The sequence below is a fragment of the Aquarana catesbeiana genome, linkage group LG10 (assembly GCF_042186555.1).
Source record: "Aquarana catesbeiana isolate 2022-GZ linkage group LG10, ASM4218655v1, whole genome shotgun sequence".
NCBI classification, from domain to species: Eukaryota; Metazoa; Chordata; class Amphibia; order Anura; family Ranidae; genus Aquarana; species Aquarana catesbeiana.
The window spans coordinates 132402655-132427512 of record NC_133333.1 but is presented as its reverse complement, the minus strand read 5'-3'; the positions used below and the strand labels follow the sequence as shown (position 1 = coordinate 132427512).

General features: G+C 41.8%; 1 protein-coding gene across 2 annotated transcripts in view; it reads right to left on the bottom strand.

Annotated features, from left to right (window-relative positions):
* LOC141110901 (C-Jun-amino-terminal kinase-interacting protein 3-like) overlaps positions 1–24858 on the bottom strand; it is a 218447-nt gene that overhangs the window by 157025 nt on the left and 36564 nt on the right. For both annotated transcript variants that reach the window (XM_073602675.1, XM_073602676.1), the window contains exons 3-5: positions 10196–10316; positions 4339–4409; positions 310–401 (exon numbers count right to left, since the gene is read on the bottom strand). In XM_073602675.1, coding sequence (XP_073458776.1) covers positions 310–401; positions 4339–4409; positions 10196–10316 — 284 coding nt within the window. The remainder of the gene's footprint in view (positions 1–309; positions 402–4338; positions 4410–10195; positions 10317–24858) is intronic.

Here is a 24858-nt window from a genome sequence, read left to right as displayed (position 1 = left end):
AGCAAAGCACAACGGCACTTTTCTCAGCACGTTTTTATATGGACTTTACTTGTTATGATGATTTATGCATTTTTGCACCTAGGATTCACATTAACGTGTAGCATATTTTTACAGAAGTGAATCATGTTGTAGATGTAAGTTTTTATTCAGTAATGCATTGCACAGTGTGATTTTGTAATATTTAAGGAGACAGCGCATTTTTTTCTAATCTAATTTACATATACAACATATAGCTACCAGAAGTATATGAGCATACATAGAAGCACACAAATATAAACTACAGAACAAGCGTATTTTAAAACTACTCACATGCCCTGCAAGGGAGTGTTCCGACCAGAAAGTCGGACAGCTTCTAATGAAAGAGATCTTTGGTACCTCAGTTCTTTGTAGCTCTTCAATACCTGTAGAGAAAAAATACAAAAAAACAAATAATCTGCCATTGTAGCCTCTGTACAAAGAAACGGACCACCTTTGTAACAATCACTGTAGTCACATACATGCTGGGTGCCTCAAGCAATTGACCATCTTCTCCACAAAGGCCTGTAGTGTACGCAAACCTGCAGCTGTTTTCATAGACAGCTCCTCGCTATTCCTTCCACACATACCCACTCAAGCTGTATTAGATCAAAGACATCACTAGAACTACAATGTATGACACTTTCTGTACAACATTAGAACCAATGCAATCCTTGTACAGTCATCTGTACTGACTGGAGTCTCATCCATGTCTGCATAATCCCCTGATTTGTCAGGAACTATTAAATAAATATCTGTTGTTGCACTTTGTATCGTTTTACTGTCAATAATGAAACTTCTGCAAAGTACACTAGTGGAAGTTGGTGTTCTGCTTTCTGAAAAGGATCTACTGCAAGCACTGGCATAGAAGTTGCACAGCCAAAGCATGCTGGAGGGATGCATTCCTTAGTATTCTTATTATCTCATGTCACCGGGGGCACTGAGCTCCTCGTGCATTGGGCTGTGTGGAGCCTTTGCATAGACAAGGTCATTTGCCTTATGTCCAACAAATTCAGTTCACACCAACATGCTGCATTAGCGTGTAATATAGCTGCACCATTATGGCTAAAATGAGAATCACGATTTTTTTGCTTAGAAGATCGATCATGATTCTCGCGGCGTAACATCATCTTTCACATTAAAACAAAAAAAAAAAAAAATTGGGCTAACTTTACTGTTTCATTTTTTTTTTTATTCATTGAAGTGTATTTTTTCCCAAAAAATTGCATTTGAAAGACCGCTGGGCAAATACAGTGTGACATAAAATATTGCAGCAATTTCCATTTTATTCCCTAGGGTCTCTGCTAAAATATATATAATGTTTGGGGGTTCCAAGTAATTTTCTAGCAAAAAATATTGATTTTAACTTAAGGCCTCTTTCACACGTGCGGACCATATGCCCGTATTTCATCCATCTGTTTTCAGATGAAATACGGACATACATGCATCCCTATGGGATAGCGGGTGTCAGCGGATGAACATCCGCTGACACCCGATATCATCGGTCCCCGCTATGGTCCGATTCTGCAGACGGAGGAAAATCCTATTTTTCTATCCGTCTGCAGAGCGGATCAGATGAACACGGACAGACCGTCCGTGTTCATCCTATCCCCCATAGGGGAGAGCGGAGATCTGACAGGGCAGTCCCTGCACACTCCTGTCATCCGCCGGCTCAGCGGGGATCAACGGAGCGATCCCTGCTGAGCAAGCGGATGTTCATGGGTCGGATCAACACAGATCCGCACGTGTGAAAGGGGCCTAAGAAAGAAGTGTCAGAAAAAGATTTAGACTTTAATTGGTTAAACTTCCTGCATTTACACATTGTTGAAAACTTGGCAGAGTTGGATTATTTATTTACACAGAAGTTCTATCCCTTTGATCTAAGAAGGAAGCTTAGTTACAATGTTTCAAGTTAAAGACTTGGCAGACTGACAGGATGCTTTCTTTTGACAGCTGAGTGAGCAGATAAGTCTCTGCAATGGTTTATATGAAAGAATCAGCAAAATTTGCAGGAGAGATGGTCAGAGGGGGTGAATCGAGATCATGATTGTTTAACGATTAATTGTGCAGCTCTAGCGTGTATATAAAAAAAAAAAAAAAAAAAAGGAGGACAGGTTGCATTTCTTGTGCAGAGCAGTGTGACACACTACACCACATCGCCATGTGTTGCAGTGCACAGAAATTAATGAAATGGTTTTTGTGATATTTAAAAAAATAAAATAAATGGTGTAATGCTTTGTGACAATGCACAGCCCCTACATAACAGCAGACGTGTGTTATAGGGAGCATAACTTGCTTTTACACTGTACAACTCAGTATTGGATGCTCCTGAGTACACACAACTCCAGTCTCTATGGGCACACTTTCTATAAGGCCTGTTCACGCCTAAACGTGCATGAAAATACATAAAAGTGTTTAAAGAATGGATGTGCTTTGCCTTCCATTGATGTGAATTAAAGTACATTTTAACAATCACTGACATGTGTTAAATTGCTATTTATATTGCTGGTTATTTCACATTTTTGTTTTTGGAGAGGCATTTGAAAAGGGGATGTCTAGTGTAACAGCGAGCACATGGCTTACAATCTCATCAATTTCTCTATACCCCCCACTAGCCAGCTTTCCACTACACACTCTCTGCTTCCCCTCTGAGACATTTTACATGCCGTGTTTTGTGCTAAAATACATTTTAAAGTGGTTTTAATCCTCAGACATGAAATATGAACAAAGCATATCCCTCCATAGCAGTTTTTCAACTGAGGTGCCACAAAGGGTCCTCAGGGGTGCTGCGGCCATGTCCTGGTCTGAGACAGAGAGACACAGAGATAGAGAGCGAGAGAGAGAGCGAGAGAGAGCGAGAGCGAGAGAGCGAGAGACAGAGAGCGAGGGAGAGCGAGAGAGAACTATTGCCGGCAAAGTGGAAACTTGTGCTGGCCACTGATCCACGTCCTACCAACTGATGGCGTAATTTGTGCAGGAGGGGGGATTGGGGGGGGGGGTGCGCTAAGAGGGGGGATTTGAGGGGAGTGTGCTAGGAGAAGGAATTTGGGGGAGGGGGGGTGGTTGTGCTAGGATGGAGGATTTGGTAGGTGATTTGTGCTTGAAGGGGGAATTTTTTTTGGGGGGAGGGGGGAATTTGTGCTAGAAGAGAGTTACAATTGAAGATCACTGAACTCTGCCGCACAGACTACATTTTATGGCTTCTTTACACCAGGTGCAGTGAGGCAATGTGTGGAATGGCACGTTTTCCTGTACCACACAAAAATGCGCTGCCTTTTGCAGTTGCACGTGGGTGCCATTATTTCTTAATGACACCCCCACACATCTAGCAAATGTGTGTACGTGCTTGGACGCACCTCCTGGTGTGAAGTAGCCCTCAGACTGTTGTGCCCTGGGACTGTGCACAGTTCTAAAGGTTGCCTTGATCGAAAAAAAGGTTGAAAAACACTGCTCAATAGTGTGTACTTGTCTCAATTAACAGCGCTGTCATTTTTGTCTGCTGCTTCATTCCTCTGCTATCAGCATGAAATCACTTCTAAGAAATTTTCCTGACACCAAGAGAAAAATGGTGGCAAGGGAGGGACCTCCAACTGATTGGCAGCCTGGACCTTGAATAGATGTAGGAGAAGACAGCAGACAGGTACAACTTATATAGGAGGATTTGTTTTTATCTCTGTGTATCACCTGAGGCCAGTCACTTCACTGAGTATATTCACTCAGCGACCACCTGCCCACAATGTACTGCGGACGAGTGGCCGCTGTAGGCAAATCGACGTACCCGTATGTCGCTGTCTACTTCTGGGTTTAGGGTGCGGGCATATGCACCCCCCGCCCGGCATCTGTTGTGATTGCACACAGCAGGAGCTTGTCCGAAAGTCCCGGCCAACGATTCAAGACCAGGACCTGCTGATTGACTGTGTGCAATCACAGCCCAGAGCTCTGTGTTGGTAAACAGTACAGAGGGAGCGATCTGTCAGATTCTCAACCTTGCAAAGCAGGGATGAGAAACAGAGATCTCTTAGTGAAAACAGCACACAGTGCACACATTACACATGGTTAGGCACATAGATGATCACCCTAGATGTTAAAGGAGAAGTCCACCTTTGGGAACATGTTACATGTCTCACCCTAAAAACAAACATGTTCCCAATCCTGAAGCCGCTGTCCGCTGAAATCCATGCGTCCGGCGCCCTGCATGTAGTTTAGGGGCCAGGCACATAATCCAAATTAGACAGACAAACATGCCATTGAACTGTAAGAAAGAAGACAGTAAATGTACATGCTCTGCCCCACTCCTAGCCATTCTTATTGTTCACTATTTACCTTGGCATGGACTTGGGTAAGTGAGGCCAGGTCCTTGCTCAGCTGTGTCTTCTGCTCCTCCAAACTAAGAACTAAAAAAAAGACAAGCAGAAGCATTTTATAACTCATTATTGAAAGAGCTTACTACTAAATACTATCACACAATGGGTTGCACATTGTCATTATCTAAAGGAAAGGAAAATGATAAGCTCAATGTATGACCTATACAAAATATACAAAAACAGAAAAGCCTTGCATAAAGCTGAACTGTAGGCAAATAGATAAGCACACAGAAGACATACATATATGGGAGTTGTTTTACTTTCCGACAGTGCAAATAGAAACAGCTAGGTGATCCCCTTCACTCTGCTCTCTACTTTACACAGCATACTTATTTTAATGCTGCACATCCAATTGGCTCCTTGTGTGCTTTTCCCATCCCCAGTCTGAAAACAGTCGTACAGAGATCGCAGAGGCTGATATCAGGTCAAATTCAGGTACTTGCACTACTAACATTTAATGATCTATTCCTGAAAACAAATCTGCACTCATTTGTGTATATTGCATCTGCATGTCATCTTTGCCTATTCAAAGAAAGTTGATTATCAGTGGGTACAGAGGGTGAAGGGGGGGGGGGCTATCAAGATAAACCCACTGGATTTATCATTTAAAAACATATATCCCCTTTGAATAATAAACAAATATATCCCCTTTGGCCTTAATGTTGATTGGGACGTTAATTGTTTAATTAATAATAGTTAATTTTTTTCCGATATTTCCATTTGACTGAATAACTCTTTGATGGATATTGCGTTTTTTTTAGTAACCTTTTAGTATTATATTATTTATGAGATAATTGAATTTTTGTACATGGCGTTCTTATGGTGTTCCAATTTTAAATTTTAGATTTCATATTTTATTTTCTATTTTTTATTGTTGTTTTTATTGTATAATTATTATTTCCCTAAAAATTTTTTGGGGAACATATTTGCAGTTTATTTTTTTTTTAATTATTCCCACTTTACTATTAGTTCGCCTATAGTAATTAATGTACACTTTTCCTGCAATTTGCTTCCTGCCCTGTGTTGGTACTGTAGCTACGGCAATAGAGTGTTATCTACGGTGGGGACAGAAATTTTTCATTCTTTGTTATATTGCAGCCATTTGCTAAAATCATTTAAGTTCGTTTTTTTCCCTCATTAATGTACACACAACACCCCATATTGACAGAAAAACACAGAATTGTTGACGTTTTTGCAGATTTATCACATGGTCCTAAGTATTCAGACCCTTTGCTGTGACACTCATATACCGTATTTAACTCAGGTGCTGTCCATTTCTTCTTCTCATCCTTGAGATGGTTCTACACCTTCATTTGAGTCCAGCTGTGTTTGATTATACTGATTGGACTTGATTAGGAAAGCCACACACCTGTCTATATAACCTTACAGCTCACAGGGCATGTCAGAGCAAATGAGAATCATGAGGTCAAAGGATCTGCCTGAAGAGAGACAGAATTGTGGCAAGGCACAGATCTGGCCAGGGTTACAAAAAAAATTTCTGCTGCACTTAAGGTTCCTAAGAGCACAGTGACCTCCATAATCCTTAAATGAAAGACGTTTGGGAGGACCAGAACCCTTCCTAGAGCTGGCCATCTGGCCAAACTGAGCTATCGGGGGAGAAGAGCCTTGGTGAGAGAGGTAAAGAAGAACCCAAAGATCACTGTGGCTGAGCTCCAGAGATGCAGTCGGGAGATGGGAGAAAGTTGTAGAAAGTCAACCATCCCTGCAGCCCTCCACCAGTCAGGGCTTTATGGCAGAGTGGCCCGACGGAAGCCTCTCTTCAGTGCAAGACACATGAAAGCCCACATGGAGTTTGCTAAAAAACACCTGAAGGACTCCAAGATGGTGAGAAATAAGATTCTCTGGTCTGATGAGATCAAGATAGAACTTTTCGGCCTTAATTCTAAGCAGTATGTGTGGAGAAAACCAGGCACTGCTCATCACCTGTCCAATACAGTCCCAACAGTGAAGCATGGTGGTGGCAGCATCATGCTGTGGGGGTGTTTTTCAGCTGCAGGGACAGGACAACTGGTTGCAATTGAGGGAAAGCTTAATGCGGTCAAGTACAGGGATATCCTGGATGAAAACCTTTTCCAGAGTGCTCAGGACCTCAGACTGGGCCGAAGGTTTACCTTCCAACAGGACAATGACCCTAAGCACACAGCTAAAATAATGAAGGAGTGGCTTCACAACAACTCCGTGACTGTTCTTGAATGGCCCAGCCAGAGCCCTGACTTAAACCCAATTGAGCATCTCTGGAGAGACCTAAAAATGGCTGTCCACCAACGTTTACCATCCAACCTGACAGAACTGGAGAGGATCTGCAAGGAGCAATGGCAGAGGATCCCCAAATCCAGGTGTGAAAAACTTGTTGCATCTTTCCCAAAAAGACTCATGGCTGTATTAGATCAAAAGGGTGCTTCTACTAAATACTGAGCAAAGGGTCTGAATACTTAGGACCATGTGATATTTCAGTTTTTCTTTTTTAATAAATCTGCAAAAATGTCAACAATTCTGTGTTTTTCTGTCAATATGGGGTGCTGCGTTGCACAGTTTGCAGCGTTTTTTATTGCAGGGTTTCCTTCCATTATAATGGCCTAAATTTAGATATTGGTTTCCTTACCCATTATACTACAGTTTTACGACCCCCTCTGTGACTATCATCCACCCTCCAGTCTATAGCTCTCCCTCTGTCTTATCTCACTAGCTCTGCTGCTAGCTTTATTACCACCAATTTGTATGTTTGTTTTTCTTTTTTTCCTTTCCCTCAGAGATTGTGTTTTTTTTTTTTTTTTAACATTCTGGTAAAACTTTTATGAATCAGTACTGCTTGGACCTTGAAGAAGGGGACACAACGCTTGTCCTGAAAAATTGTATGTTAGTGCAAATAAAAAAGTATCACGGACAGTACTCAATTTTCTCTGTCACAATTGCTCTAATATGGCTACAATCAAATCAAGTAGATTGTAAGAAAATATCCTTACTCAACAAATTCCCCAAAACATTTCAGCTTGCTTTTAACCACTTGCTGACCAGACCTTTTTCTGACACTTGTTCTTTACAAGTAAAAATCAGTAAAAAAAATGTTTTTGATCTTTTGCTTTAAAAAAAAAAAAAACAAAAAAAAAAAAACAAAGGAGGCCTTGTTTACATGGGACCAGAACTGGACATGATCTCATGATGTCACTCCGGTCTTTCTAGGCCATAGAGATGAGCAGGGGCCATCTTTCCTTTGCTCATCTCTGTGCCCAGCCACCCGCCAGCACTGGATCGGTTCCCGGAGCTACTAAGCCCAGGAACCACCGGAAAGCAGCGGGGGGGCAGGGGGGTTTGATCCAGCAGCAAATGCTCCGCAAATGCACCACTCAGACCACTTATCAGGGCACCTGAGGGGCCAAAAAATTATACAGGGTTATGGCATCTAGCTGCAGCCATAACCCTGGTATTTAACATCAAAGTCATAACGTATTTTCACAGTAGGTGGTCGGCAACTCCTCTCCTGGAATGAAATAGCTTAATCTGATATTGCTGCACACTGTGAGACTCTCCCAGCGTGCAGAAGAAGCTAGAGCAAGTCAATACAGCTTGCCTCCTTTCCTGGATACCTGTACTTTTGGTTGTACGGATTGTAGTTCTAAACGGGAGTGTACACATAGTGGAGGTCCCAGCAGGCACTGTTAGCAGCTCATTTATGAAAAGAAAAAAAAAAAAGTTAATATAACTTTAATCTACTTTGTAAAAACTACAGGCATACCATGAGGTAAGTCTAACAAGGTGCCTGCCACCTCATAGACTTATGTCTACTATTCACATCTAACAGGTTTATTGTGCTCCAGGAAGATAACTTCAGAGTTCCAATGCTGCTCACTGTAGTCTCAGTTTCTTCAAGAGCAGAGTCACTGGAACTGCTATGCCCACCCTCCCCTCCTGCAATTAAAAAAGCCTTTGTATTATGTAAACTCATTCACAAAATACAAAGGCTTCTGTGAATGGGCAGCAGAGGGAAGGGGCGGGCATAGGTGCTGCGTGTGCTTCTTTCCTCTCACAGCCAGAGTGTGTCCTCTGGGAGTGCAATAAACCTATCACATATAGGTAATACAGAGAAGTCTGGGAGATGGCATGCAGTTAACTGGACTTATATCATACTGTGCTGGTGCCTTTTATTTAAATCTTTAACACAATTCAAAATATTAAAATGGAGTTCCAGCCATTTCTGTGTTTATTAAAAGTCAGCAGCTACAAAAAGTGTAGCTGCTGACTTTTAATAAACACACACTCACCTGTCCCACGGTGCAGCGATGCAGCCGCCCGAAGCCTCGGTTCTCTCCCTCACCTCTCCGCGGCGCTGCCTTTACTAATGTGGGCACCCGGCTGTGACAGCTTGCAGCTTCACAGCCGGGTGCGCATGCACGAGTCACGCTGCGCATCCTGAATGGCCGGGCAAACTTCTGGAATCTGTGACATGTCCCAGAAGTTTACAGGAAGGGAGGGGCCCGAGCGGAAGTGGGAGCTGGGTACCTGTCAAAACTAGGTCGTCCCCCCCCGCCCCAAAAAAACAATGACATCCCAAATGTGGCATGTAAAGGGGTCAGGATTCCTACTTTTGGGTGGAACTCCGCTTTAAGCCTTGTGTCTGTAACCATCTGCTCCACAAGAACATAAAATAATTCAACCAAGTTCTGAACATAAATTATGACCATAGAACAGTTTTGGACCCCAAGCCTGCCCAGAGGTGTTAAGCTTCTCCAGGACAATATGTGGAGAGGAACATGGATATCTTTTGGAGTACTAGGATTTGTGACCGTTTGTCATTTGGCTTTCCTAACGCAGAGAAGTGGCGTATACAAGGCTGGCATCTTCCTCCTCATTGTGCAGAGCAACTAGTCTTATCACATAAAGATTTCCAACTGAAGTCCTCTGCATGCTATAATAAGGACTTTCGATGTTGCAAGAGCTTATTATCACTCCTAATGTAGCCCTGACTGGCTTAGACCAGTGGTTCTCAACCTTATAGTGCTGTGACCCCTTGATAAAATTTCCCAAGTTGTGGGGACCCCGAACAGTATAATTATTTTCGTAGCATAGGTGGTCAGCACACAAGGCAAGACAAGTAATTTGTGCCCCTAATCCATGGACATTTAGGGTCGGTTCACACTGAGGCAGCACGACTTAGAGCGCGACTGCCTCAGGCGACCCAGGACACGACTCAGCGGCGACTTCCAAGACGACTTCTCTATAGATGTCAATGCAAGTCGCCCCGAAAGTCGTACAGGAACCTTTTTCTAAGTCGGAGCGACTTGCGTCGCTCCAATTAGAACGGTTCCATTGCACAGAACGGGACGCTACTTGTCAGGCGACTAGGTCAGCTGACAAGTCTTAGTGCTACCTGGGTCCCTTCCAGTCGTACCGTATTACACCTATGCCGAGATCAGGAGATAGGGTCTCCTCCAGCCCCTCCCACCTCACATTCCTCACCAGTCAGCTGACCTCTAGTCTCTGCCCCCCAGCCATGCCGTGAACTGAATGGGCGGCTGCGAAGAGGCCGTGTGGGCGGCCGCAGGCTACAGGAACAGCCTACCTGGGTGGCCGAAAAAATGCTGGGAGAGCAGTGCAAGCTTCAGGAACAGCCCAGGATTTGGTGACCCCCTGGCAAATCATCATTCGACCCCTGAGGGGGTCCCGACCCCCAGGTTGAGAACCACTGGCTTAGACGCTGCACTGTACTGTCAAACTTGGGGCAGGATTAAGCTATATATGGCCATCCCATAGGAACCAGAACATGCAATGCTCTTCATACAGCAAGTATTGTTACTTACTCTGGTCAGCACAGCTTCGTGCCTTTGTCTCCATGTTTTTAGTCTGGGCTTCCACATTTAGCATATTGGCTTTGAAAAGTTTCCTTTCCTGTTCAATACCATCTTCCATTTCCATACATCTCTAAAAACAAACAACAAAGAAGGAATGAGCAAAAGTCAAACATATACACAGAGATAATGCATGCACCATATAAACTGATTATACTGAATTAAAGTAGAACTAAAGGCAACATTTTTTTTTCCATTATGGATAGAGCAAGGGAAGGTTATAACCCCTGTCAATTTTTTTTTTTTTTTCGCCATCTGCGTGTCATTGGGGAGATTTCCCTTCAGTTCCTGTCCTATAGCCACAACAGGAAGTGAGAGGAAATCCCTGCAAAGTAAGGGAATTTCATGGGGACCTCCAGATCACCAGAACCAGTGTCTATATTGGAAGATTTCCCCTCTATTGCTTTTCTGGAGACAACACAAAATTGGGGATTTTCTTTTACTTTCACTTTCACTGATAATGGTAAACAGGAAAAATAGAGAGGGAGTGAATCTCCCTAACAGGGGCACAGACAGCAGTAAAAACTGACAGGTGTTCTAATCCACTTCCTCTCTATCCAAAACTCAAAAAAAAAAACTTTTCCTTTAGTTAAACTTTAGGACTGCAAACTTCGAAGTCTGAAACTCTTGGATCACCAGGTTTCTTGTGTTTTTTCTAACACTAATTACGAATACAGCCATTGTGCCATTAGCAGCTGATCCAGCAGATTTAATTAAGTTCTTGGAGACCAATGCTTATGTCATAAGTAGTGATAAGAGTGATAATAATACAAAGGATAAAGTCTAAGAACAAGTGAAGAAAGGTGCACCTTAACCTCAAAAGAGAACCTATCCTGTTCCTGTGCCTAGTGCTCAGTGTGTTTTGTATTGGACCATAATAAAGGGTATGTCATCAAGTGAACCTGTCACCTGTTAGACTCCTAAAGGGGTCAATTCACTAATGATTATTCTTGCATGCAATATTTGTGTTTTTTGGGGGGAAAAAAGACTCAATTCATCAACTTAAAATATTGAATTTCAGAAAAATATGTGATGTAAATATCACAGAACAAATGGAGATAAAATAACTAAAGACCGCCTCCATCTTTAACACCATATTATACTGTACTTAGGTTGTAACATGGTGCAAATGACAACCCCCCGTCCATTGACAGTGTCATTTTTTAAATCGACGCATCAGTGCAGGGCTCCATTTGCACAGTCACATCATTGACAATCTGTGAATAAATGAACTACAAGTCTCATCTACCACCATGACAAACAGACTTGTTTTTAATAGAACACACACAAATGCAGTGATCACAGCACTCGTAGTCCATTCACACTTTCTCCAGCTCTCCAACTGAAACTGACAGGGAGCTGGAGGAAGAGCCTGCAGGAGCCCAGCATTGCACCCATCCTCCACTGATCACAGCTGGAGGGCTTTGCAGGCTCCTGTGAAGATAAATAATAAATGCACATTTTTTTTCTTGCAAAAATATGTGCATTTATTCATAATCATGGACTTAAGCTATGTACACATGATCGGATTTTACGCAGACAAAACCTCAGACTTTTGTCCGAGGGGCGTTGGCCAGAAACTTGTCTTGCATACAAACGGCAAGGAATTAACGGCCAACAAACGCGAACGTAGTGACGTACTAGATGTACTACGAGCTGATAAAGAGGAAGTTCAGTTGTCAGGAGCCACCCTTTGGGCTCCTTCTGCTCATTTCATGTTAGTAGAAGTTTGGTGAGTGTTGATTTGCACTTTTCATTTCGTGCTTTTCAGTTTGTTTTTGAACGGCCGTTTGTCAACCAGACATGCTATGGAGTCGGAGGATATAACGTGTTATTATTGGCCTTGGAGTTATTGCTTTGACCCAAGTCCAGTCCAGGAACAGGAGGAGGAGGAGTTCTTGAACCAAAAATGAGTTGCTTTATTAATTGTGACCAATTAATGTCATATGCCTTTGCTGCGGGAGCTCCAGGAGAATAATCCGGATGATTTTCAGAATTATCGCCGGATGACGGACCCCTGCTTTCACTAACTCTTTAGCATTGTTGTCCCCCTATATTAAAAAGCAGGACACATGCATGAGGCTTTTTTTTTTTTGGTTGAATAATGATTTGATTTGTGTTTTCATATGTCTAATTTTATTTGTTTTCTTTTTTTTAATGCACAATAAAAAAATTGTGGAGAATAATACTTGGCTATGTTTTACTTCAAATGACAGTTTGGTAGGCAGTTACATTTTAAAAAATACAAAGTAAAAGTAACAAGGGACACCAAACACCAACATAGTTGTATCTTTGATCTTAGAAACTACAGGATAATGGTGTTGTGGCACCAAAAAAAAAAAAAGGAGCATAATAATATTATTCTTGATATCACTAGAAAAAAAAGCCTTTGAAAATTTGTTTGCCATAACTCAATCAGTATCACCAGCAAAGCAGCTTCATTATTATCCCATTAAAAGAAGAAGAGAATGCATTTCTAGATTTCATAATTTGCCACATCAGAAATGTTAATTCTCCATTACGAACGCTAGTTTACAAGACCGACCGCTTCTGGCTCGTCCTTGCTTCTGACCATGCGTGTTTGTACTTTGGACTTTTGTATGATGGACTTGTGTACACACGATAGGAAAATCCGACAACAGACCGCTGTCCGCGGAAAAATTATAAGCCCGCCATCCAACATTTGTCCGCGGAAAATCCGACAACAATTGTCCAATGGGGCATACACACTGTCGGATTTTAGGCCAACAGTCTGTCATCACACATTTCCCGATTGTGTGTACAAGGCTTTAGACTTCAAAGTCAATTCACTAAAACGGAAAACACATTGGTTATTTATCTTGTATCCTATTTTAGGAATGCACAAAGTAACAATTAAGGGGAACTCTGCATTGGCCTGTAATGTCCCGTACATACGGTTGGATTTTCCGACGGAAAAAATATTCGATGGGAGCTTGTTGTCGGAAATTCCGACCGTGTGTGGGCTCCATGGGACATTTTCCATCGGAATTTCCGACACACAAAATATGAGCTCTGGATCTCAAATTTTCCGACAACAAAATCCGTTATCGGAAATTCCGATCATGTGTACACAATTCCGACGCACAAAGTGCCATGCATGCTCCAAATCAAACAGAAGAGCAGCACTGGCTATTGAACTTCATTTTTCTCGGCTCATCGTACGTGTTGTACGTCATCGAGTTCTTGACGATCGGAATTTCCGACAAGATTTTTGTGACCGTGTGTATGCAAGACAGGTTTAATTTAACATCCGTCTGAAAAAATCCATGGATTTTGTTGTCGGAATGTCCGATCGTGTGTATGCGGCATAAGTTAAAAGAGAACACTGTATCAGTGTGGAAATGTTTGTCCTTGGCTAAGGAATGTAAATAAATTGTAATATTGTGCCAGAGGGGGAGCATTCTGTAAATGAATTTAGGCCTATGGCCTTGTTACACTTGTGGTGCTCTCTGAAGAGCAATCCACATTTGGATTGGTCTTCAGAAAGCATCTGACAGACCCGTTTTAACCCCCTAAATGTCAGACTACCGTGCCCCTATTCATTTGAATGGGCCATGTTCAGTGGGCGGTAGTGCCCTCCGAATGCAACAGCAGATATAAATTCTTGCTGCAGCTACAGGGGGAGGTAAAAAATGCAGCTCAACCATGTAGTTTTACTGCCCTGACCCACTTGACAAAAAATAAAAAATAAGAACAACCCCTTCCTGCCGGCAGCCTCCCGTCCCTTTAAGGGTTCTAAACGCAGTCACATGATCAAGAAGCTCACAATGGCTAGTATGCATTGGGAGCTTTCCGGGAACTGCTGGCTAACATGCTGGGAACGTGCTCTTAGCAAGCTATGTTTTTTTAAACAGGGCCGCATACATGCAGACACTTGGTGTTAAGGCCCACATGCCGAGAGGCCGCATATGTGTGTCAGGCCAGCGTGAAGAGGTTAACCACCTATGAATAGCTTTAGGCTCCATGTACACTGGAGCTCATAAATGGCTGTTTTTTGGAATTTGGGCGTTTTTTTCTTAACAGCCCATAAACTTCACTCTATGTTATCCTATGTGTCCATGCACACATGGACAATTTGTACCTTTTATCAGCAGTGGAGTTTATGGGCCGTTCCCTGAACGCCATAAAATCGCGTTCAAAGTGCCGTTTTTCTGACCACAAAAAACGCTAAAAAAAGCCAAACGCAGATAAACGCGCATTAATAAGCGTTCGGCGTTCTACTTTTTCAATGCATTGTGGGAGTTTGGGAATGCATTGTGGGATTTTTGGAGTGTCCGCTGTGTATTTTTATTAAAAACGCCTATAAACGCTAAAAAACGTGCATAAACGTTAGCACAAAACGCTGTTAAAAGCACGTTTTTCAACCAATGCTTTCTTTCTGCCAGCAATCTGGTGTCCAGAAAAAGCTTTTTTGACCTCCAGTGTGCATGGAGCCCAAGCCTGTGAAAAAAAAAAAAAATGACATATAAAAACCCACTATATTTAAGTGCTAAATATCCCAAAACAAATATTTGACTCATTTGCTAAGTAATGCTTTTTTATTGTGAGGTAATTTAGGCCAAACATTCATACGGTATTGACCTCTTGGTGAATTGACCCCAAAGTCTAAGGCTGGCCATACATGGGTCTAAATACAAAATAATTTTCTTTTGAAAATCTTATCTAAGAATTTTCATTCCAATTTCACACCATTAGTGGGCTTCAGCAATGGACAATTTTCATGCGGCCATCGAATTTTAGTGATCAGCATGTTGGAAATGTTTTCAAAAACGAATGATTGATGGGAGAATTGTGTGAGAAATATAAAATCGAAAAAGAAATGCTCATGAGCACAAGAAAATAAAATTCCTAGAAAGAAAAGAAAATTCCCAGCCAAGAAAATTATTTTCTGTAGCAACATGAGGTGAAATTGAAGGCTTGGTTGATCAAATTTCAAAATCAATGGTGGCATCATTGGATTACAAAACATGCTAAATTTCTGATTTTCAAAACAAAATTTATTTGGAATTCGATCATGTATGGCCTGCATTTTAGTCACCCCAAGGAATAAACAGTTGGCAAGGTTTCATGTCCTAATCTTTTCTGTACAGAATTGTTCATCTTCCACGTCACTTCCTGAAATCTTTGGCCAGTATTAATGTATACACTGCAAAGACAAAAACCTAAAAGAAAAGATCTTCAATGCTGCCCCAAAATTAGTAAGCAGATGTGGAGCAAACAATAAATGATCGTCCACATGAATCAGTCTGGCATGTCAGCATTCCCAAGTAACGTGATCGTTTTAAGGGAAAAAGTCTCACTTTCTTGCCATGAATACAGAAAAAGATTCCCTTACATTACATGCTGGGTAAAGCGGACATGGGGAGGTTTAGCTGATGGAATTCCCAGTCCAGAGACACACAATTATCACAGTCCTGGATTTCATAAAGAGTGTCGTACGTATTGTGGCAGTGCGATAAATAGACAAATGTGTGTCTGTGAGGTGCACGTGAATGTGTCACAACTCTGACAGAAATGCCGCAAACATCTCTCCTGTGAAATGAGTTTTACAAGAAGAGAAGATATTTGGAGAAATTGGGAATGCAATGGAATTAGATTATAAATCTATTCCCCAGAAACTTAAAGTGGTGTTCCGGCCGAAATTATACTTTTTAAATAAAAATACCCCTATAATACACAAGCTTAATGTATTCTAGTAAAGTTAGTCTGTAAACTAAGGTCTGTTTTGTTAGTTTATAGCAGTAGTTTGTTATTTTATAAATTTACAGCAGGCCGTGGCCATCTTAAGTGTGGGCATCTGAAGCCAGACTGTATTTCTTCCTGGATCTCATCCTTGCAGATCTTGCACATGCTCAGCACAGCACAAGCAGTGTAATAGGTTTCAGGTCAGGTTTCCATAGCAACGGCAGTTTCAGAGGAAGTTGCCGCCCCTTCCCAGAAGGCATTGCAAACAGGAAATGATGCGATGGGCTGCGGCCAGGGAGGAGGAAGTGAAAAATGAATACAGCAGATATACAGTAGGTGCTGAGAAAAAAAATTAAAAAATATCCAATTTGTTTACAGTGCACAGTTTAGTGAGGGATGCTGAAGAGTTGTAAATGTGGGTGGAACTCCACTTTAAGACACATTTTGACTAAACAAAAGGGGGGAACTAATGCGCAAAACCAAAGTGAGCTGAAACAATTATAAATAAAGAGGTCAAAGAAGCCGCCAAACATATAAAAAAGTGTTCCCACACAAAAGAACAATATGATTATAAGAAATATGTGGCGCTAACTAAAGTGCATGAATATAAGAAGCAAATATAAATAATGTGGCTAAGCATATAACTAATGCCAATTCTTTAATGTGACATCAACAAACTAGCAAAATAATAATGATGAAAGGATCCAATATGAATACATAAGTCCAATGATACTCTAAAAGTGCATAAAAGGTAAAAGAAATCACAAAAAATAAAAAAAAAAAATTTAGTTAGCGCCACATATTTCTTATAATCACATTTTGTCACAGAATTGTCTCAAAATATGCAACACAATAATTACACATGTGACCCAATCAACTACTTAATTCACCACGGTCACCGCCGCGTTAGCGGTAAAGCGTTGCTCGTTAAAAGCACCCGTGTTGCGGTGCTTCCGAAGCGCTGCCTATGCATTCCAATGGGCAGGGGCAGTTTGGGAGTGCTGTATACACTGCTTCCAAACTGCCCCAAAGATGCTGTTTGCAGGACTTTTCCTAATGTCCTACAAGCACACCACCCCAGCGTGAAAGCACTCAGGCTTCCACATTCAGGAGACATGGGTGGTAGTTTTCTATTTCTGGCGCTAAAATGCCTTAAAACTGCCTCAGCGTGAAAGGACTCTAATGCCGCGTACACACGAGCGGACTTTTCGACCGGACTGGTCCGACGGATCGAGTCCAGCGGACAATCTGATCGTGTGTGGGCTTCATCGGACCTTCAGCGGACTTTTCCAGTTGAAAAACTGACGGACTTGAAACATGCTTCAAATCTATCCGATGGACTCCGTTTGAAAAATCTGCTTGTCTGTATGCTAGTCCGATGAACAAAAACCGACGCTAGGGCAGCTATTGGCTATCAACTTCCTTATTTTAGTCCGGTCGTACGTCATCACGTACGAAACCATCGTGTGATGTGATCGTGGGTAGGCAAGTCCATTCGTTCAAAAGTTCGTCGGTAGTCCGTCAAAAGTTCATTGAAAGTCTGTCGGAAAGTCCGCCCGTGTGTACCCAGCATAAAGAGATTTCTTTATGAATTTGTCAGAAATACATGAATCATCTCACACACCAGTAACAATGAACGGCAGGGTTTTCCTGAATTTGGTGCAAAGCTTCTGAACACATACCACCAGAAAGGTGTCACAAACGCCTTGCTGTCTGTCCAGTGTTAATAAATATACTGAAAGCTGGTTATACGATCACGACTGGGTAATCCTCCAATGAAACTCTATATAAGGATTTAGATTATCATAAAATACTCATATTTATACTCCATACAGTCTAAAGGGTCACATGACCCTTCTCATCTCACAAAAGTGAGTACACCCCTCACATTTTGTAAATATTTTATTCTATCTTTTCATGTGACAACAGTGAAGAAATGACACTTTGCTACAATGTAAAGTAGTGAGTATACAGCTTGTATAACAGTGTACATTTGTTGTCCCCTCAAGATAACTCAACACACAGCCATTAATGTCTAAACAGCTGGCAACAAAAGTGAGTACACCCCTAAGTGAAAATGTCCAAATTGGGCCCAAAATGTCAATATTTTGTGTGTCCACCATTATTTTTCAGCACTGCCTTAACCCTCTTGGACGTGGAATTCACCTGCGGCGAGGAGACGTGAGGATTCTCTGGCTGTGGTTACTGATTAGCAGAGTGCGTTCCACGCTCAGTGACCCTGTTTACATCTGTCCTGCTGAATCCATCATTTGGAACACCCACCCAGAGGTTGCAGCATATGCAAGGAATAGGTGCCTCTCGGTACCCCTAAAAGCTTGATTGGCTTGTCAGGTGTATGCTTGCACAAGTCCAATCTTTCCGGTAAGAGACTGGTATTTCTGGTGGTGGATTCTTCATGTCACTCATCACTCACCTTGATGTTTATTACAGATTACAGTGACTGTCACTCATTCGGTTGCATCACACATTTTTGGGACTTACATTATATAGTATTTGTCAATATTTATTCATTTATTTTTCACTTCGTTATTTTTGTCATCTGATCACATTCTATATTTTTGTTATGTTGATTACCCTCATTATCATTGATATCATCTTTTAGCGCTGCACATTTTTTCACTTTTTTGATTAGTTCACCAGAGCTTCACAGGTTGCCACTGTAGTCCTCTTCCACTCCTCCATGATGACATCACAGAGCTGGTGGATGTTAGAGACCTTGCACTCCTCCACCTTCCGTTTGAGGATGCCCCACAGATGCTCAATAGGGTTTAGGTCTGGAGACATGCTTGGACAGTCCATCACCTTTACGCTCAGCTTCTTTAGCAAGGCAGTGGTCGTCTTGGAGGTGTGTTTGGGGTCGTTATCATAATGGAATACACCCCTGCGGCCCAGTTGTAGCATAGTGTCATTTCTTCAGTGTTGTCACGTGAAAAGATATAATAAAATATTTACAAAAAATGTGAGGTACTGCACATCTCCCATTATACAATATAGAAGGGGGTCACATGGCTGTATACAGGGGCATTGCAGCGGTCACCAACCTTTTTTGCAGGTCCGTGAAGGGGGAAGTGCGCTGGTGGTAAGCAATTGTTTGCGGGCAATGGCTGGTGTTGGCGCTCAAATCATCATGGCACCATGGTTGATATGGTGTCAGGGTGATTGAAGCGCATTGTTTCTATTGTTGCATTCTAATTTATAATGAAGTGGTTCAATTCACCATAATGCAGAATCAGTGGGAGCCCTGGGCATGTCACTTGCCACATCTCCTGCCACCAGATGCAGCTTGTTACTTGCCACCGTCACCTGCCACTAGATGTGGATTGTCACTTGCCATGTTGCCTGCCACCAGATGTGGATTATCACATGCCACTGTCACCTGGCACCAGATGCGGATTGTCACTTACCACATCACCTGTCACCATTTGCAGATTGGCACGTCACCTGCCACCATTTGCAGATTGTCACTTGCCACGTCACCTGCCACCTGATGCGGATTTTCACTTGCCACGTTACCCCGCCACCAGATGTGGGTTTTGACTTGCCACATCGCCTGGCACCAGATGTGGATTATCATTCACCAACCGATGTGGATTATCACTTGTCATGCAACCCAGTGCCACCAAATGTGTATTGTCACTGCATTGGTGGCAGGCTGGCAGAACTAGTCCATTTAGTGAGGGCAGGAGAGCGGTGATGCAGAGTGGGCAGTAAGAGATGATGTCATCACCCACATTAAAGAGGCCCAGCTGTGAGGGCGGAAGAGCGGTGATGTGGATCGGGTGGAGAGAGATTATATCATCTCTGCTCGTCCGCCCGCTCGTTTCTGTCCTCTCATCCGCCTCTCTCATGCAGCCCGCTCTCCTGCCGCAGCCCGCTGGTTAGGCAGGGACTCTGCATCAAGAGACTCGGGGTTATGGGCCCCAGATTCGGGGCTATAGCCCCAAAAGCCACCCCCTAGCGACGCCACTGGCTGTATACATCTCCCATTAATATCTATAAAAAAGACACAGCTTTACTGGTAAATAGAGCTGCACGATTCTGGCCAAAATGAGAATCACGATTTTTTTGCTTAGAGTAAAAAGATCACGATTCTCTCACGATTCTCGCGATGTAATTTTTTTTTTTTTTAGGAGAAAGAGAGATTGCTTGAGAGAGCGATTGATTGAGAGCGATTCATTGCAATTGATTGAGAGATTGATTAATTCAGAGCGATTGATTCATTGAGAGATTGATTAATTGAGAGTGATTGATTGAGAGAGAGTGATTGAGAGGGAAAGATTAATTCAGAGAGATTGATTAATTGAGAGAGATTGATTGAGAGTCTCAATCTCTCAATTAATCAATCTCTCTGAATTAATCTCTCTCTCTCAATCACTCTCTCTCTCAATCAATCACTCTAAATTTGAGAGTGATTGATTGAGAGTGATTGAGAGAGAGATTAATTCAGAGAGATTGATTAATAAAGGGATTGATTAATTGAGACTTGTCTTCATTAAAATAGAGAAAGATTAAGCATTTGATGATTCTAAAAAAAAAAAAAATAAAGAAGTAAAGCAGCTCACGTTTTCTCAGTGCTGCAGCCTACAGCTGCAGTCACGCTTGTCCCCGAGACATCGGTGTGAAGAAGAAACATTACTTACCCGACCGACCAATCACATACTTCTTTGCTGAGCGACGTCAGCATGCTGGCTCCGACGGCTTCCCTCTGATCCGCAACAGGGAAACATCCCGGGGACAACATCGATCGGTGCACGGCGGCGCGGCGCACGCTTTGCAGCTCACAACATTCAAATTGCTTGATGGTGAGAATCGCACAACTCCGGAGTTGCGATCGCGGTGGACGGAGAATCGCGATAACGATTCTCTGCGATTAATCATGCAGGTCTACTGGTAAACTACTATTAGTTCTATTGCTAGTGAAATGAATGCTGCTAGCTAATACAAAAAAATAATAATAATATATACAGTGTCTTGAAAAAGTATTTATATCCCTTGAAATTTTCCACATTTTGTCAAGTTACAACCAAAAATGTAAGTGTATTTTATGCGATAAGCCAACACAAAGTGGCACATAATTGTGAAGTGGAAGGAAACACATAAATATGTGAGTGTGGCGAACATTTGTATTCAGCCCCCCTGAGTCAATACTTTGTAGAACCATCTTTCACTGCAATTACAGCTGCAAGTCTTTTTGGGGATGTCTCTACCAGCTTTGCACATCTAGAGAGTGAAAATTTCACCCATTCTTCTTTGTAAAATAGCGCAAGCTCTGTCAGATTGGATGGAGAGCGTCTGTGAACAGCAATTCTTGCCACAGATTCTCAGTTGGATTTAGGTCTGGACTTTGACTGGACCATTCTAACACATGAATATAGCTGTATGTTTAGGGTTGTTGTCCTGCTGGAAGGTGAACCTCCGCCCCAGTCTCAAGTCTTTTGCAGACTCTAACAGACTCTAACAGGTTTTCTCCTAAGAATCTTCTGTATTTGGCTCCATCCATCTTCACATCAACTCTGACCGGCTTCCCTGTCCCTGCTGAAGAAAAGAATCCCCACAACATGATGCTGCCATTTATCATTTTCCTTCCACTTCACAATTATGTGCCACTTTGTGTTGGTCTATCACATAAAATCCCAATAAAATACATTTACATTTTTGGTTGTAACATGACAAAATGTGGAAAATTTCAAGGGGTTTGATCACTTTAAGGCACTGTAAAAACAATAATTGAAATAAAAAGCTCTGCACACAATGAGGATGATAGAACCAAGTTGCATATAATATTACAGGTCAGGTCCCTTTAAAGAACTAAAAAATGTCCAATGTAAGCACCACACCTGTCATGTATTTATTTATTCATTCCACTTGTTGCTCAACAGATGACGGTCTGTAAAACTCCTATTCATGACGACCGGCCAGATAATCTTCATGGCGCAATCATGACCAAAAAAAAAAAACTTCTCCAGTAAAATCAACTCTTACCAGGCAGGTGTATATACGTGTATTACGTTTAATTTTTTGTTTAGAAGAAGATTTGCAGCCTAAGACATTTTGTTTTCAAAAAACAATCTGATTGTTCAACCTCCTTTAGATTAACCAACAAATACATAGTGCAAATGCCTGCCTGACTGGATACAACTTGTATGGATAGATTAAGTAGGTCCTCATATTACACACTTTTGGTACAGCTAAAGTTGGTTGTACAAAGATTGTATGGTCAAATTGTAACGTGTATAGTGACCCTAATGCATATTAAGGTTCACATGTAGGTTTTTATAAGCCTCAATGTTTTTCAAACTTCAGGTGATAACTTTTGAAACAAAGCCCTTGGCTTGCAAGTCGGTCAGACAATCAAGTACAAGTCTAAGGAGCTTATTGAATGTCCTAGTTCATGACTGTATCTCCAGTAACAAGATTATAGAACGCAGTACATTGACACTCACACAACCTACACAGATAAGATCCATTACACGTATGAAGGACCATCACTGCGCGGTCTGGGGCACTGGGAACTTGTATAAAGGGAGTTCCTAGAGAGACAAAAGAGACCTTATGGGAACCCAGACATCCCAACCTGCAAAAATTCATTACAGGGAGGTGGGCGTGGCTTAAATTGCACTACATATTAGGCGTGGCTTAAAGGGGTGTGGTTTAACAGAGTATGAGATGACTTACATAGTGCAGAATGCAGTCATGTTAAATAAGGAATGTACAGTACGGAGGTGGGTAGTATGTAGGGTTGCACTCGGCTCTTTGAGCTGTCGGTGGGTCTCCCCAGGGTTAAAGAAGTCCGGTAATTGCAGCTGTCAAAAAAAAAAAAAAAAAAAGCAGCCTGCAATGTTTATTACCAACATTGCTCAGCCCTGAAACACTAAAATAAAAAGAAACATTGTTTCTTCATCTGCAGATCAAAGGGATGAACAAATGTTCCTCTGTTTAACCCCTTAATAACCCTTAATTTACTCTAATCAGCCTTAATTAACTCCCTATTCTCCTCCGTTTAATTATTATGTTCCTGCTTTTTTTTTTTTCCCTTTTGTTCACGTCTATTTTTATAAACGATAAACAATTAAACCTTTTTTTTTGTTTGCTTTGTTAGTGAATATTTTTACACATATATATTAACATACATTTACAAATTTCACATTGAAAAGGCGCTAAATGAATACATTTATTTAATTTGTAAATGACTTTTCAATGTTTGTACTATTGCTGACAGCTGAAGTGAAAACAAAACAGTTGCGGTAGGGATCAGTAATTGGTATCGGCGAGCACTAAAAAAAAAAAAAAAAAAAAAAAAAAAAGTATCAGTACTTGTACTCATTGTAAAAAAAATGGTATCATGCATCCCTAGTAGTATGTGCAGGAGAAGAGTGTGGAGTGTATGGTGGTGGGTATAATGTGCATGTGAGGAGTGTGGAGTGTACAGCGGTGGGTAGTATGTGCAGGATGGTGTCAGCAGTTCTTTATTTATATCATTCTTTTATTATTATTTTTATACAATTTAATCTTTTAGTTTTTTTTTTTTTTTTTAATGCTTTTTGGGGGCCAGTGGGTGGTGTCAGTAGAGTGTCAGAAAGTTGTTTATTTTAATATTTTTTTTACAAGTTTATTCTTTAAATTATTTTTTATATATTTTTTTTATTTTTTGTTTTTCACAATGATTGGGGGTGGGGGGGGGGGTAGTGGAGAGTGTCAGCAGAGCAGTGGATGGTGTCAGTAATTTTTTGTTTTTATTATTTTATCTATTATTTTTTTACAATTTGGTTGTTTATTATTTTTTTTATATTTTTTTCACAGTGCTTCTGGGGAAGGGGGTGGGGGCAGAGGTATGTGGCAGTGGACAGTGTCAGTAAGGCAGTGGATGGTGTCAGTTTTTTATTCTTAAGTATTGATTTTTTTGCAATTTAATTTGTTTTTCATTTTTTTTTCCCACAATGCTTTTTGAGGGGTTGGGGCAGGGGACAGTGTTGGTAGGGGAGTGGCGTCAGTAGTTTCTTATTTTATAAGTTTTTTTACAATTTAATTTTTTAATATTTGTTGCATTTTTTTTTTTTAAACAGCCCCGTTGATGGACTTTGGTGATATATCAGGGGTCTAAAACAGACTTCTGACATCTTTCCCCTTTGAGACAGAGGAAGGGACTGAGGACACAGATTCCCCAGTCCCTTTCTCCGCATTGAAGATGAATGGACAGGAGACAGCGGCTCCTGTCCATTCATAAACTGAAGCAGAGTAACATAGAGTTTACTCTGCTCGGTTATCACAGGACAAAAGAGCAATCGGTAGTGATCACTCACTGTGTCCAGTTCAGAAAAGGAAGGGGCTGGTAAATGACATATTTACAGGCCCCTTCCTCCGCTCTCAATCCTGACACATCCCCCCCAGCATCAGGCGGGAGAGGAGTGGAGGGAAGCCGGCTGTGGGGGATGAGGGGGGGAGGAGGAGAGGAGGAGGACACGGAAGAGGGCGAAGGAGGACAAGGAGGGGGGAGGAGGAATACACGGAGGGAGGCCGGAGAAGGAACACATTTTTACTATTTTATCTCAGTAAAAATGCTGCTCCCACTTGCCAGTGCTCTGAATCGGCAGAGCTGAGTAACAGCCACACCCTCATTGCAGGTGTCCTCACACAGAGTTGAGTACAGAGGAGGAGAGGTGTTAGACCAATTCTATTACACAGAGAGAGAATGTATTTCCTGCAACCACAGGTTGCCATTCTATTCTCCCGTCAGGGAGAATACAATGGATTGGACATTGATTACTGCTAGCATCTATACTAGCCACTAGCGATAATAATCGCATGCAATATCTGGCAGGCTTGTTGTACCCAAGTTGATCGATCAATTTAGTACATTCAGCCTGCCCATACATACTTGGAAAAAAGAA